The 14,421-nt window shown below is 50.3% G+C and overlaps 3 protein-coding genes across 3 annotated transcripts; 2 read left to right on the top strand and 1 right to left on the bottom strand.

Annotated features, from left to right (window-relative positions):
• Positions 1 to 282: 282 nt before the first annotated feature.
• On the top strand, positions 283 to 6,032 carry chsE (chitin synthase class Va; the record flags this gene model as incomplete). The annotated part of the gene is made up of 4 exons (XM_026759905.1): positions 283 to 395; positions 473 to 661; positions 716 to 5,937; positions 6,001 to 6,032. 4 exons carry the CDS (start codon positions 283 to 285, stop codon positions 6,030 to 6,032), a joined length of 5,556 nt encoding a protein of 1,851 aa, XP_026612914.1.
• A 793-nt stretch (positions 6,033 to 6,825) lies between these two features.
• CDV56_105961 (putative dynactin) lies at positions 6,826 to 10,966 on the bottom strand (the record flags this gene model as incomplete). The annotated part of the gene is made up of 2 exons (XM_026759580.1): positions 6,826 to 10,485; positions 10,538 to 10,966. 2 exons carry the CDS (start codon positions 10,964 to 10,966, stop codon positions 6,826 to 6,828), a joined length of 4,089 nt encoding a protein of 1,362 aa, XP_026612913.1.
• Positions 10,967 to 12,078: 1,112 nt separating this feature from the next.
• CDV56_105756 (alpha-amylase) lies at positions 12,079 to 13,931 on the top strand (the record flags this gene model as incomplete). The annotated part of the gene is made up of 4 exons (XM_026759375.1): positions 12,079 to 12,180; positions 12,267 to 13,166; positions 13,222 to 13,273; positions 13,333 to 13,931. 4 exons carry the CDS (start codon positions 12,079 to 12,081, stop codon positions 13,929 to 13,931), a joined length of 1,653 nt encoding a protein of 550 aa, XP_026612912.1.
• Positions 13,932 to 14,421: the final 490 nt, after the last annotated feature.

Raw genomic sequence — 14,421 nt, 5'->3', positions numbered from 1 at the left:
TGCTTATCTATCCGCTGTTGCTAGGAGCCTTTTTTGACAAGTTTCCGACATTCTTCGTCTTCGAATACTTCGCGATCACCAGTCTCATTACCAGCCTGAGTGTGGCGAGACGAATCAATCGGGATCGAGACTTATTGAATCTCTGTTGAAGCATTCATTGCTCGTTTCATTCGATCAAATTCGTTCAGCGAAGAGTCGGAACTTATTGATCATTGTTACCACCCAGGTCTACTCCCAACTATTCAAGCACCTCCGTTGTCGAAACTCGACAGCATCTACATAATGGCTGCGCAGTCACCAGCAGGAGGCACACCGTCTCATGCGCAGTCGTCTTTACCGTCATTACCAGCCCATTTGCAATCAGACACCCATTTGACAGCTCATTTAGCGAGCCGGTACAGTCTCCCCTTCTTCCTATCTTTCTGATCAGGAGGGGTTGATACAGTACTAACATTCGTGCCGTATCATCCAGTTTCCACGTCGGATTACCAACGGCTCGGCTTTCATCTCAGGCTCTGATCAGTCTAAACACCTACACGACATCGACTAAAGGTCCTGATGGCGGCAAAGAAGGCAGTGCAATGGGAGAGGCGGAGGACCTGGCCAAACGTGCCTTTACACGTCTCGGCGCCAGAGGAGAAAATCAGGCCGTTGTTTTCCTGTAAGCTTCTTGTTGATCTCGACGGAGTGGTTATATCTGACTCTGCTCATTTAGAGGCGAGAGTGGATCTGGAAAGACAACGATCCGCTCCCACTTATTGTCCGCATTCCTTTCATTTTCCTCTACCCCATTGTCGTCAAAGCTATCTTACGCGGCCTTTCTTTTCGACACTCTGACAACCACGAAATCCTTGACCACACAAACAGCCTCAAAAGCTGGACTCTTCTTAGAACTGCAGTATGACGGCTCGTCTTCTGTTAACCCAACTCTCATTGGCGGCAAGATCATTGACCATAGGCTTGAACGGAGTCGGATCACCTCAGTACCGACCGGAGAGCGAAGCTTCCATGTGCTGTATTATCTTCTAGCTGGAACTAGTGCAGCCGAGAAGGCTCACTTGGGCTTCGACAAAACCGTCCACGTATCGACTTCTTCAGGTGCAATCGGCCATAAGAGGTGGAGGTACCTCGGCCACCCGACTCAACTGAAGGTGGGAGTCAACGATGTGGAGGGCTTTCAGCATTTCAAGACGGCGTTGAGAAAATTGGAGTTCCCACGCAGCGAGATCGCCGAAATTTGTCAGATCCTTGCTACTATTCTCCATCTTGGACAGCTGGAGTTTGCCAGCGGGCAAGCCACAACCACCTCTGCGGAAGAAAGTGGTGGATATTCACATGAGGGTGGCGAGACTGTCACAATTGTGAAGAACAAAGATGTGCTTTCTATCGTCGCTGCATTCCTGGGTCTGTCGGTTGAAGACCTCGAAAATAGCTTCGGCTACCGAACCAAGACCATCCACCGGGAACGAGTGACGGTCATGCTGGATCCCAAAGGGGCCCGACAAAATGCCGATGAGCTTGCACGAACCATATATTCCCTTCTTGTAGCCTACGTGATCGAAGCCGCCAACCAGCGGATCTGCGCAGCGGAGGATAGCGTTGCGAACACGATTTCTATTGTCGACTTCCCCGGTTTTTCCCAAGCCTGTGCCACCGGATCTACTCTGGATCAACTCCTCAACAATGCAGCTACCGAATCATTGTACAACTTCTGTCTGCAGTCATTCTTCGACCGCAAGGCAGACGAGCTGGAGCGGGAGGAAGTCTCGGTGCCCGCAACAAGCTACTTTGATAATACCGATGCTGTCCGCGGCTTGTTGAAGCATGGCAATGGACTACTCAGTATCCTCGACGATCAAACGAGACGCGGACGGACCGACAATCAATTGCTGGAATCCCTGAGAAGACGTTTTGAGACCAAGAACCCTGCTATCGTTGTGGAGGGCTCAAAGAGGGCCAGCTTGATCTCACAAAATGCTCGGTCCGCGTTCACCGTAAAGCACTTTGCCGGCGAGGTTGATTATTCTGTCAACGGCCTAATTGGGGAGAATGGAGAGTTTATCTCTGGCGACCTTATGAGGCTTATGAAATCTACCAGAAGCGACTTCGTCAGGGAGCTCTTCGGACAAGAGGCCCTGCAAACGGTCACCCATCCTAAGGAGAAAACAGCTATCGTGCAAGCACAAGTGAGCTCGAAGCCCTTGCGTATGCCTAGTATGGCTCGACGCAAGGCAAGCCCATCTTCACGACTGGCTTTCGACACGCCAGCGGCGGGAGATGCAGATGAGGTTGAGAGTCAAGCAGAGAGTATCGCTAAGGATTCATCTTCTGGCAGACGGAAAAGCGCTATGCTCATTAGTGGTATACAAGGTGCCGCTGGTCAATTCCTTTCCTCTCTGGACATTGTTAATAAATGCCTGAGCTCAACGAACCTGAACCCGTACTTCATTTTCTGCCTGAAGCCGAACGACCGGCGCATTGCAAATCAATTCGACAGCAAATGTGTGCGAGCACAAGTACAGACGTTCGGCATTGCTGAAATTAGTCAACGGCTACGGAACGCGGATTTCAGTGTTTTCCTTCCATTCGCTGAATTTCTTGGTTTGGCAGAAATTGGCAACATCGTCGTTGGCAGTGATAAAGAGAAAGCCGAAGTCGTCCTTGATGAGAAGCGTTGGCCGGGAAATGAAGCTAGAGTCGGCAGCACTGGTGTATTCCTGAGCGAGCGATGCTGGGCCGATCTGGCAAAGGTCGGAGAGCGTGTTGTTCCTGTGTATGCTGCTGAGATGTCGGATGAAGGAGGCGACGGTTTGCTTCACCCTCGTAGCGCTGGCTACGCGGATTCCAAAGTCCGACTTCTCAACCCAGCCGATCAGTCCCCTGGAGCGTTCATCTATGGTGACGAGGCGAAGCAGGGTTACTTCGGAAGCCGTGATCTCGATGGACGCTCTGATGCCGGTAATTCCGCCTTCAACTCCGGGGATATGTTTCGAAACCATGAAACGCGGGAACAGATGCTCGAGAAGGGAAATGAGAAGAAAATGGAAGAAGTTGATGATGCGCCTGTCTCCGGTAGTCGCAAGCGTTGGGTAGCGCTCGTTTACCTGCTCACCTTCTACGTCCCGGATTTCGCCATCAAACTCTTTGGCCGGATGAAGCGCAAAGATGTGCGAATGGCCTGGCGTGAAAAGTTCGCCATCAATTTGATCATTTGGTTCAGCTGTGCGGTCGCCATCTTCTTTATCGTCGCCTTTCCTGGGCTGGTTTGCCCAACCCAACACGTCTACTCGGCAGCGGAATTGTCTTCGCACAATGGCAAGAATGGACATAGCTCATACATTGCTATTCGCGGTGCGGTTTTCGACTTGGACAAGTTCATGCCAGGTCACTATCCAGATATTGTACCCGAATCGGCGTTGAAAAAGTACGCGGGTGTGGATGCTACTGGTCTCTTCCCTGTGCAAGTGTCTGCACTCTGTCAGGGCAAGTCAGGACAGGTTGACCCCACGGTTCTATTGGATTACAAACCGACCAATATCTCAGGATCAGCAACAACCATCAGTGGCACAGATACCAACTCTGTATACCACGACTTCCGGTACTTCACCAACGACTCCCGTCCTGACTGGTTCTATGAACAAATGGTGATGCTCAAAGCAAATTACCTCAAAGGTTATGTTGGCTATACACCAAAGTATTTGACCACACTGGGTAAAAAGTCACAATCTATCGGCAGCATCAATGGCAAGGTTTATGATTTGACCACTTACGTCGCTGGCGGCCGGCTGACGAAAGCACCTCCCGGCAAGTCGGTTCCTGCTAATGTCGACACGGATTTCATGGACTCGAGTGTTGTGTCGCTCTTCCAATCGCTTCCCGGCCAGGATTTGTCAAAACACTGGGAGAATTTGAAGATCGACTCGGCGATGCGTCAGCGGATGCAACATTGTTTGGACAACCTCTTCTTCGTCGGTCATGTGGACACGCGTAACTCAGCTCAGTGCCAATTTGCTCGGTACTTCATCCTTGCGATATCGATCCTCATTTGCTCGATTATCGTCTTTAAGTTCCTCGCGGCTCTTCAGTTCGGTAGGAAGACCGTGCCCGAGAATCTGGATAAGTTCATCATCTGTCAAGTTCCTGCCTACACTGAAGACGAGGAATCTCTTCGCCGTGCCATCGACTCTATGGCACGCATGCGGTACGATGACAAGCGCAAGCTTCTTGTCGTTATCTGTGACGGTATGATTATTGGGCAAGGAAACGATCGCCCAACGCCCAGGATTGTCCTCGACATCTTGGGGGTTCCGGAGTCAGTGGACCCTGAACCCCTCAGCTTCGAGAGTTTGGGAGAAGGCCAGAAACAGCATAACATGGGTAAAGTCTACTCGGGTCTGTACGAAGTCCAGGGTCATATTGTCCCGTTCCTTGTGATTGTCAAGGTCGGAAAGCCTTCGGAGGTGTCGCGCCCTGGTAATCGAGGCAAACGTGACTCCCAAATGGTCCTCATGAGATTCCTCAACCGTGTCCACTACAACCTTCCCATGAGCCCCATGGAACTAGAAATGCACCATCAGATCCGCAACGTCATTGGTGTCAACCCCACGTTCTATGAGTTTATCCTGCAGGTGGATGCCGATACAGTCGTCGCTCCTGATTCAGCAACACGGATGGTGGCTACGTTCTTGTCTGATACTCGTCTTATCGGTGTTTGTGGTGAAACTGCCTTGACCAATGCCAAAACTTCTGCGGTCACTATGATTCAGGTTTATGAGTACTACATCTCTCACAACCTCACGAAAGCTTTCGAGAGTCTTTTTGGGTCAGTCACGTGTTTGCCTGGATGTTTCACGATGTATCGGATTCGCTCTGCAGAGACCGCCAAGCCATTGTTCGTCAGCAAGGAGGTCGTCGAGTCTTACGCTGAGATTCGTGTTGATACACTTCACATGAAGAATCTGCTTCATCTGGGTGAGGATCGGTACCTGACCACACTTCTCCTAAAGCATCACTCCAAGTACAAGACCAAGTACATTTCGAGCGCCAGCGCCTGGACCATTGCTCCTGAGAGTTGGACAGTCTTCCTTTCACAACGTCGTCGGTGGATCAATTCCACTGTCCATAACCTGATCGAGCTGATTCCCATGCAACAACTTTGTGGGTTCTGTTGCTTCAGTATGAGATTCGTCGTGTTTGTTGATTTGCTCAGTACTGTGATTCAACCTGTTACTCTCGCTTACATTATCTACCTCATCTACTGGCTGGTCAAGGACACATCGTCGATCCCCTACACTTCGTTGATTTTACTTGCTGCCATCTATGGCTTACAGGCTTTGATCTTCATTATTCGTCGGAAGTGGGAAATGGTTGGATGGATGATCGTGTACCTCCTCGCGCTACCTGTCTTCTCCCTCGCCTTGCCCCTCTACTCTTTCTGGCACATGGATGACTTTAGCTGGGGTAACACCCGTATCATAACAGGAGAGAAAGGTCGCAAGGTCGTCATCTCTGATGAGGGAAAGTTTGATCCCGCCTCAATCCCGAAGAAGAAGTGGGAAGAGTATCAGACAGAGTTGTGGGAGGCCCAGACTTCACGAGATGACCGTTCAGAAGCTTCTGGTTTCTCTTACGGCACCAAGTCCTACCATCCCGCGCAGTCTGAGTATGGGTTCCCCGGCTCGCGGCCCATGTCACAGCTGGACCTACCTCGCTTCGGATCTCGGATGTCTTTGGCGCCATCAGAGATGATGAGCCGACACGTGGACATGGAGATGGAGGATCTGTCCCACTTGCCAAGTGACGATGCCATTCTCGCGGAGATCCGCGACATCTTGCGGACAGCCGATTTGATGTCCGTGACAAAGAAGAGCATCAAATTAGAACTGGAGAGGCGCTTCGGTGTCAATCTGGATCCCAAGCGTCCTTATATCAACTCAGGTAAGGACCATACGATTCCAATTCCCCTGTCTCTTACGTTATGCTGACTTCTCAAATTTATAGCCACCGAAGCAATTCTTTCTGGTGCCTTATGATCTTCCCATCCTCTCATGCTCTGAGGATGGGCAATTGACAGAGAAAACGATGGAGCGCTTTCAGTTCCGATATTGTATAAAGTTTCTTCATTTATCTAATACACGTTTCTTCTTTGAGCGATGTTGTGGAAGAGATCTGCTACATACCTTTTGCATTCACGGACCGCCAAAGCCATCTTCGTTATTAGTGTGATGATCTTGTTCATCTGAGCCCACTTCCGATCAACCTTACTCATCAGCGACCTTTTCATGACAACAAACTGAGCTTGCTTCTTATCTATTTTCGGTTTGCATTTGCCCTTTTACCTTAGATTTGTGTGTTGGCCCCAGTCTGGAGTTGTACATTATCCGTTTCGCCCCATATCTTAACTCTCGAGCATCGGCACATATTACTGTTGAGCGTCTGTTTTGGGTTTCATTTACACTAGATAATAAAATAGTTATTTTGAATGTCTTTGTGTACACGTGGACGCTTTGGAATATACATGTAATAAGTTCATGAAGCAATGAGAATTTCGACACATGGGGGGTATGAGTGCAACGATATGCGAAAGTGACGCGAAGCTGTTCTCAGCGGCAAATTCCAAAGAAGCGCTGAGAGGTGGTCGGATAGAATCTGGAAAAGGGCAACTGGCGAGTCATCAACTAGTTGTTGAAGTGTCTAGTACACCCAGAAGCTCCAAAACGTAGTTGAGATACTTGATTGGGAGAAGGCTTTATAAAGACTTGAACGGAAAGAGATGCTGTCCGTATCCACAGACGCAAGGATCCTTCTGTACAGTCTTCAAAGAGGCTAATAAGAAGGCGCCACAGAAGTCTCGATCGGCTGGTCAAAGGCTTTGCGATTATCATGTTCCATGCCCAGTATCTGCCAGGCGGCACCCATCATGCCATGGCCCAGGCCCTTGGGGAAATCACCAAAGACGGAGTTCCGTGACGCATGTCTGTGAGCGCGTTCGCAAGAGATTCTGTCCTTCTTCGTAGCGGCCAATCTGTCCTGCTCCCGCTCGTGGCGGACGATGTCATCTTTCCATTCTGCCCAACGCTCGTAGTTCTCACGCTGTTGTAGCACTTGGTAGCGAAGCTTGACTTTTGATGGGCGCCAGCCCACACGATTGCCATTGTCCTGGGACATTGTAGACTTGAGGTCGCAGATGCTGGATTCTTTTGTCAGCTTGAGAAGATGAGCAAAGACGTCCCTGCTTTCGGATGCAGTCTGTTGAACCTTGTCCTGCAGAGCACTTGAGGGTGGTTTGGTAAGCGGCAAGTCAAGCCATGAGTGCAAGTCCGCCGCTCGTTGCACCGAGTACGGGTCGAGCATGTTCGAGCGTCGGTTTTCTTCGCGAAGGAAGCGGACAGCTGCTTGTAGACTTGCGACTTCTGCGCGAAGAGCCTCGTTCTCGCGCATGGTGGCCAAGGAGAGACTGTTATCAATGACAACGCCGTCCGTCGTGGTTCCGACTCCAGTTGTACCGGAGAGTCGTTTAACCCGCTCAAGCCGATTCTTGAGATCCTCTCGCTCCGCTTCCAAGGCTTGCAGGTCCTTGCGTTGTGTCTCAATAACCCCCTCGAGGTCCGCTTCCTTCGCCTGCATCGCCTCGATCTTGCTTTCAAGATCCTTGACCATGGATGCTTTCTTGGTCGCCTCGCGCATTCTAGATTCTACCAGTTCTACTCTAAGAGCTTGCTCCTCAATTGTTTTGTCCTTGACGCCGAGGGCTGTCGACGCTTCATGTATCTCATTCTTGAGCCGACGTATTTCCTCATCCGCGTCTGGAGAGATTGTCTTATTTGACTTGAGTTCCGCAGCTCTTGCAATCCATGGGGAAGGACGCCTCTCAAACTCTGTGGTGATGGATAGATCGGACGAGATCGCGTCCAGCTCCTCGAGGAAGCCACCTAGGCTGCGTAATCGATTATAGAGTAGAGACATGGTGTCTTTGTTTTCGGATCCTGTTTCCGAAGGTAGACAATAAGCCGTGAGGGTTTCTGACATCGTCTTCAATGTCTCTTCAACAGTCAGGGGTTCGGTCCGAGCCTCATCACTAACGAGGTGTGCCAAGTTCTCCCCAAGCTGACGTGCCAAACCAGAGAGGTCCTTGGCAGCTTCTTCAGCGCTCTTGAATGGCCCGGCAACATCTTGTGATAGAGATAGTGATCGGGATCGAAGGTCTTCGAGCGCACGATAAATTTTGCCCAGGGCAACTTTCAAACCCCGAGCTTGGGACACAAACCCGTCGGCTTTGGTAAAGAGGAAAGTGCACTCCTCATCACCTTCCTCCGGAACCGTAATCTTTGATTGCAGCAATGTCTTCAACCGTGCCATGCAAGATGCAGCATGATCAATATATGACTGAGTCAACGATGAGCGCATGCAGAGTTCATCAGCAAAACCCTCGAGGGACGTAGGAAGAAGGGTCTCTGCGAGATGCGAAAGCAGAGCGATGGATCTCTGGAGCTCTACAGCGCACTTTCTGAGGTTCAGTTCATTCTTCTTCAAGCCTTCCATCCAGAAATTCAAGGTGCGCTCCACTGGCTCCATCTCGAACAGTGCCCCTTTGATGCTCTCGAAATTCTCCGTGGAGCAGCTAGTGATATAGTTGACAAACCGGTCGCTGAGAGACGAGATATACAGGAGCTTCTCAAGCACGTCGTAGGCCACGAATAGGTCATCGAGAGCTGTCGCTATCGAGGCTTGCTCGGAGATGTTTTCACGAATAGTGTTGTTCATCAGAGAGGCCTTGAAGCTAACCCGCTTGAAGCGCAGAAGGGCCAGAACCGAGTCTCGTTCTTCTTCAAAGTAGTCGGGCAAGTAAAGTTTGAGAATGGATAGATGTTGTATAGCTTCCTCTGCGTTCATACGGCCTAGTTCGATATCGATTGTCTTAGTCTGCGTCTTGGCGATCGACGCCTGGAGTTTCATATTCAAGTCCATCATGGCTCGCGACCGCGTCGTAAGATCGTTCGCTTCGGCTTCTGAAATCTGCTGAGATGCTCTCATATCCTCCAGATCCCCTTGTAAAGTAGAGACCAGCTCCCGAAAGCGGACCAGAGTGTATTCTAGATCTTCAATGACTTCATCCTGCTGCGAGATCTTTCGGCATTGCTCGTTGAACAGGCTCTCTCGATAATCAATCTCTTCCTGTAGTTGCTTTTCTGTTTCAATGTGGTTGTATTCAAGCTCATCGTTGATTTCTTTCAAAGCCTCCAAGTCTTCGATAGCAGCCTTGAGCTCGTTGATCTCTTCCTGGTATCGCATGTTCTTGTCCGCGAGCTCTTCTATCATCTCTTCAGCCCCAAGTGCTGTTTCCAGCTGCTGCTTGAGATCTTCAACATTGTTCTCAGATACAAGCAGCTTCTCTTTTGTTGATTCGTACTGGGATTTAATCGCAGCATAATCCTCCAAATCCTGCTCGAGTTCCTTGATCTGGTCTCGTAGCTCCGATTCCTGCTGCTGGGTCATGTCCCGGAGACGAACCAAAGCTTCGCGGAGGCGCTCGTTTGTCTTTTCCATTTGGAGCCATCCATGGCTGGATTTCTCTTCAGGAGTCATGACCTGGCCCAGCTCCTCGTTCTCATCCTTTAGAACATCAAGCTCCAGTTCGAGCTCCTCAACTCTCGCCCTTAACATGCTACACTCGTGCTTGAACGCATCAGCTGTCTCTTCGGCCATTTCACGGTCCAGTGCTGCCATTTCCAGGATCGATTCATGCTCCGCTTGGAGACGCTCAACCTCCTCAAGCTTGGTCTCTGTGTCTTTCAGTTTCTTGCGCAAGTCTCCAATCTCGAGCTGTTGCGGTTGGTACTTTGCTTGCAACTTCTGGATAATGGCTTCATACTTATCCCTCTCGGACTGCAGCTTCTCTAGGGTTTTAAGCTTTTCTCGATCCTCCGCTCGTTTCTTCTCCATGACCTTGAGCTTTGTCTTCATCTCGTCAAGCTCCCTCGCGACTGCGGCAGAATTGTTCTGTGCTTGCCGTTGCGAGGAAGACGCAAGGCTAGGGCGGCCGCTGGCCGGACGCGTCGAGCTCGGTGCCTTTTCAGATGCCTTGCGGACCGGTGCCTCGTTTTCCTCCATATCAGGCTCAGCATCGCGGGGATCTATTTCAGGGTCCTGTGAGTGGGCACTCGTGCGGCTTTCTGTTTCCTCCGATGGCTTGTTGGGGGCGGTTGGGCGCAGTGCAGGCCGCTTCAACTGTCCCGAAGACGTTGTCGGTCCACTTTGAAGACTTGGTCTGGCCGCCTTGCTGGCTGGTCTTGATATAGACGATCGAGATTGGCGAGCCGCGGCAGAGGGAGGCGGAGGAGGGCCCATCGACGTTTTTGGTCCTGACGAAGGGCGGGCTTTTGCTGCGGACGGCCGCGAGGGGCCACTGATTGACGAACGGGTGGAGGAAACAGGTACGGCGGGGGTCGACGGAGACTTGACCGGCGATTTCATCGGCGACTGAACCTGCGACATGTTAGCAGTCACCAAAACATTGGCAAACATCGACCAAATCTACCCTGGATGTCCGCTGAGATGCGGTCCGCGAAGTAGGCGACGGGCTCGCAGCACTGGCGCTATGTCTTTTGGCATTGTTTGCAGGCAAAGCGCTGGGTCTTTTCATGGCAATCCCACTTGTTGTAGAACCAGTCTGGGCTCGCCCCCTGTTCGCTGGAGCACTGGCGCCGCCCTTGGGAGGTTGTTTCGTCTCTCGCACAGGCTGTTCAATGATAGCGGCAACAGCAGACGGTCGTATAAACATTCCGAAGCCCGGTTCACAGTCAAAATACCGTTCTCCCTGGACAGACCCATCGTTTTTCCCTGTAGGTTCATTTAGCTCAATACCGACCCAATCGCCGGCAGCAAAATGCGTAGTCCCAATAAACCGAACGGTGGCCTGCCGACCGTCGGTCAGAGTGACTACATGGCCAATAAATAATTCAGACATAGCACAACATTCAGAATGAGAGCTCTTGCTCAATCAAAGGCCAATGGAACGCGGGTTGCAGACTATGGGCCGAGAGATGGGGTTGTTGATGTGTTTGTTGCTTCCGAGCCTCATGACGCGACGCCGCGTGATTGGTTCGAGCTGGGGCCTGAGGGCTGAGGCATCAGCCCCCTGATACCTAAGGTACCGTAGGTGCCTACGGAGAGCTATCTAAACCATAAAGCGCAAGTGGCCGGAGTGTCCAACAGTCCAATTTCCTTAGTGCTTTAGACTAGGTAGACTACATCGTTGCCGCGAATCATCCGTCGGCGCATCCGGCCAAGCTACCCAAAAGAAGTTACTGCTAAGTGCTAACATCTCTCATCCACAGAACTAATATCAAAGAACCGCGGTGGTAAGTTGGGACCACCTTCTGCGACGATGTCGCCGCTGCATCTCAGTCTGCCATCTTACTTCAAAGACAGAAAGCACAACATTTTGCAGGCCGTTCGCTTGGTGGAAACGGACCATTCGCTATGAAAGGGCATCAACGGTTCAGTGACCTTCGTCCTTGGTACACCCTGGCACTGGTAGGCTCTGGATGAATCGTTCGGAGTCGTTCCCCTCGGACCCCTGTGGGACGCTATCACAAAGTGTCTAAGCGATGCTTAGCTGCTGGTCAAGAACCATGTAGGCAATTTCGCATAACCCAGACTTAGCCTCAAAAGGTTCTCTTGGACTGGTGAAGTCGCTTTCCGGGCCTTGGCTGTGATATCCACACTTTCACGAGCAGGCAAGAGTCCATGACAATAGTGGCTAGGACACCCTCTTGCTTTCACTAGATCACTAGACTAATTGTTGGTTGAGTCAGTATCGCAGGGTTACATTGAGAAGATTCACTGTATATTAAACATCTCTTCTCTCCTAGCGTCGAAGCCTTTTGGGTCTTCTTTCTTTTCTAGGACCCCTCGCTCTATATAGACTATCGTCCTCAATATAATGCGAAAAGCGGTTCTGCGCTTCCCACCATTTTGTTCATTCTGACTTATCCGTCGCTGTTGTTGTATCATTCCCTTCCTGACAAACTCGCTCGTCAAAGTCATCAGGAGAGCTGGCGAAACAAGATCACGAAAATGCGGCAGCCTCTGTATTACGGTGCAATCTGGTCTGCTTTAGCCAGTCTTGCATCGGCTGATGCTCCATCTTCTCGGCAATGGGCTGAGAGAGCAATCTACGTTCGTCTCCCTTGAACATCATCACATGGGTCCAACGTCAAGCGTTACCGTGGCGGCTCAGAGTGCTGACAGGGCCATTCTTCTAGCAAGTTATGACAGATCGCTTTGCTCGCCCAAAGGGTTCATCTGACGCACCTTGTGATCCGAGCAGGTACTGTGGAGGCTCGTGGACTGGAATCATTGACAAGCTCGACTATATTCAAGACCTCGGATTCACAGCCATTCAAATCTCGCCAGTCGTGGAAAATATCCCGGACAATACCAAGTACGGTGAAGCATATCATGGGTACTGGCCCAAGAATCTGTATGCTCTCAATGAACACTTTGGGACCGCAGACGATCTTCGCAACTTAGTGAGCGAGGTCCATAGACGAGATATGTACCTAATTATTGATGTTGTGATCAATGATATGGCTCAAGCTATCAATGGTTCCATGGTCGATGACCCGTCGCTGAAGATTGACTATTCCCAGCTTTTCCCCTTTGACGATGAGAAACACTATCATTCTTTCTGCGCCATCACTGACTGGAATGATCCTAAATCGTACCAGAATTGCTGGTTTGCCGTGGAGACGGTTGCCTTGCCAGACCTGAAGACAGAAGATGCCACGGTCGTCACCATGATCGAAGACTGGATCAAGGAATTTGTTGGTAATTATTCTGTTGACGGACTCCGCATTGATGCTGCAATGCACATGAATGACGCCTATGTCGCCAGCTTCTCCAAGACGTCCGGTTTATTCACTATCGGCGAAGTGGACAGCGAAGACACAGGCCTGGTGTGCAAATACGAAGATTTGGTCTCTGGTGCCCTGAACTATCCACTCTATGAACCCTTGATCCAAGCCTTCACAGCAGGCAATATGCCCAGACTCGCTGAGAGTATTCGGACGGTGCAAAAGGATTGTAAAGACTTCACACTTCTGGCAACATTCGTCGAGAATCACGATCTCCCTCGCTTTGCGACGCTGATCAATGACACGACGGTAGGTTTGGATGATTTTACTAGACATTTTATATCAGCTAACTGGTACAAATTAGTTGGCAAAAAACGCGATGGCTTTCAACATTCTCTCAGACGGCATCCCTATAGGTACGTTTCTCGACAGGACAGGCTGAGTCCCCCAGGCAGACGCTAATAACTTCAACCAGTTTACCAAGGTCAAGAGCAGCACATGCAGGGCAACTACACGCCCTTCAACCGAGAAGCCCTTTGGACAACGAACTATGATACCACCGGCCCGCTATTCAACCTGACCGCAACGCTGAACAAGCTCCGAAACCACGCCATTAGCATCGACAACCACTATGTGACCAACCATAGCATAGAGCTTCATCTCGACAACTCCACGTTCGCCACCAGGAAGGGCCCCGAGGGAGTGCAGATTGTTTCAATTTTCTCAAACCAGGGCTCGAATGGTGGCAAGTACCAGCTTGCGTTGAAGGATGCTTATGCGCCTGGGACAGAAGTCATGGAAGTCCTGGGCTGCTCCAAGCTCACTGTTAACGATATAGGCAATCTGACCGTTGAGATGGACGCTGGTGAGCCGAGGGTCTTTTTCCCTGTCGCACAACTCAATAATTCTGGGTTGTGTGGCTTTGAGAAAGAGAAGACAGTCTCGTCGAGCGGCAATTCGACCCAATCTAATGGCAAGGATAAGCATGAGGATAAGGAATCCTCTGCGAGCATCGCTTCCATTCCATGCTCTACTATTTTGATCTCATTGGCGGTTCTGAGCTGGTTTCTCTGATTAGCTTTCAAAGACATCTTGGCTCATTTTGCCTTTGTGCTGTATCTCTACTTACTACGATTGTTTTTCATTGCCTACTTCCTTCTTTTAATTGTGCTCGTGGCACCCTTTCTGTTCCAACACATGATGTACATATGTACTTGATTTTCCGGTCGAATTCACCGTTAATTGAAAATTGCCAACTTTTTTTTCTCCAAAACGACTGCATTCACCAACCAAACAAACGGCCTGCCTTGAATATATAACCTGGATTAGCCCTTCCGTGATTGATCTAGCCATACACCTGTGTCCGAATCCAGTCAAAATAATCGCAGTGCGCAATCTGCGCAATCACTTGTGTGAGCGACCCGAGGTCAAATCGCTGGTGAGGCCGATGGGAACAAGTCTACGTCTGCTTTACAACAAGAAGATACGAGGTTTCAAAAGCAGAACAAGTTACCACTATGGTGCAGCAATTCCTGGGTATACTTAGGGCTCATGTAAGAGTCGA

Source organism: Aspergillus thermomutatus, assembly GCF_002237265.1.
Source record: "Aspergillus thermomutatus strain HMR AF 39 chromosome Unknown NODE_150, whole genome shotgun sequence".
NCBI lineage: Eukaryota > Fungi > Ascomycota > Eurotiomycetes > Eurotiales > Aspergillaceae > Aspergillus > Aspergillus thermomutatus.
The sequence above is the reverse complement of the archived record's forward strand: the minus strand, read 5'-3'. Positions and strand labels throughout refer to the sequence as shown.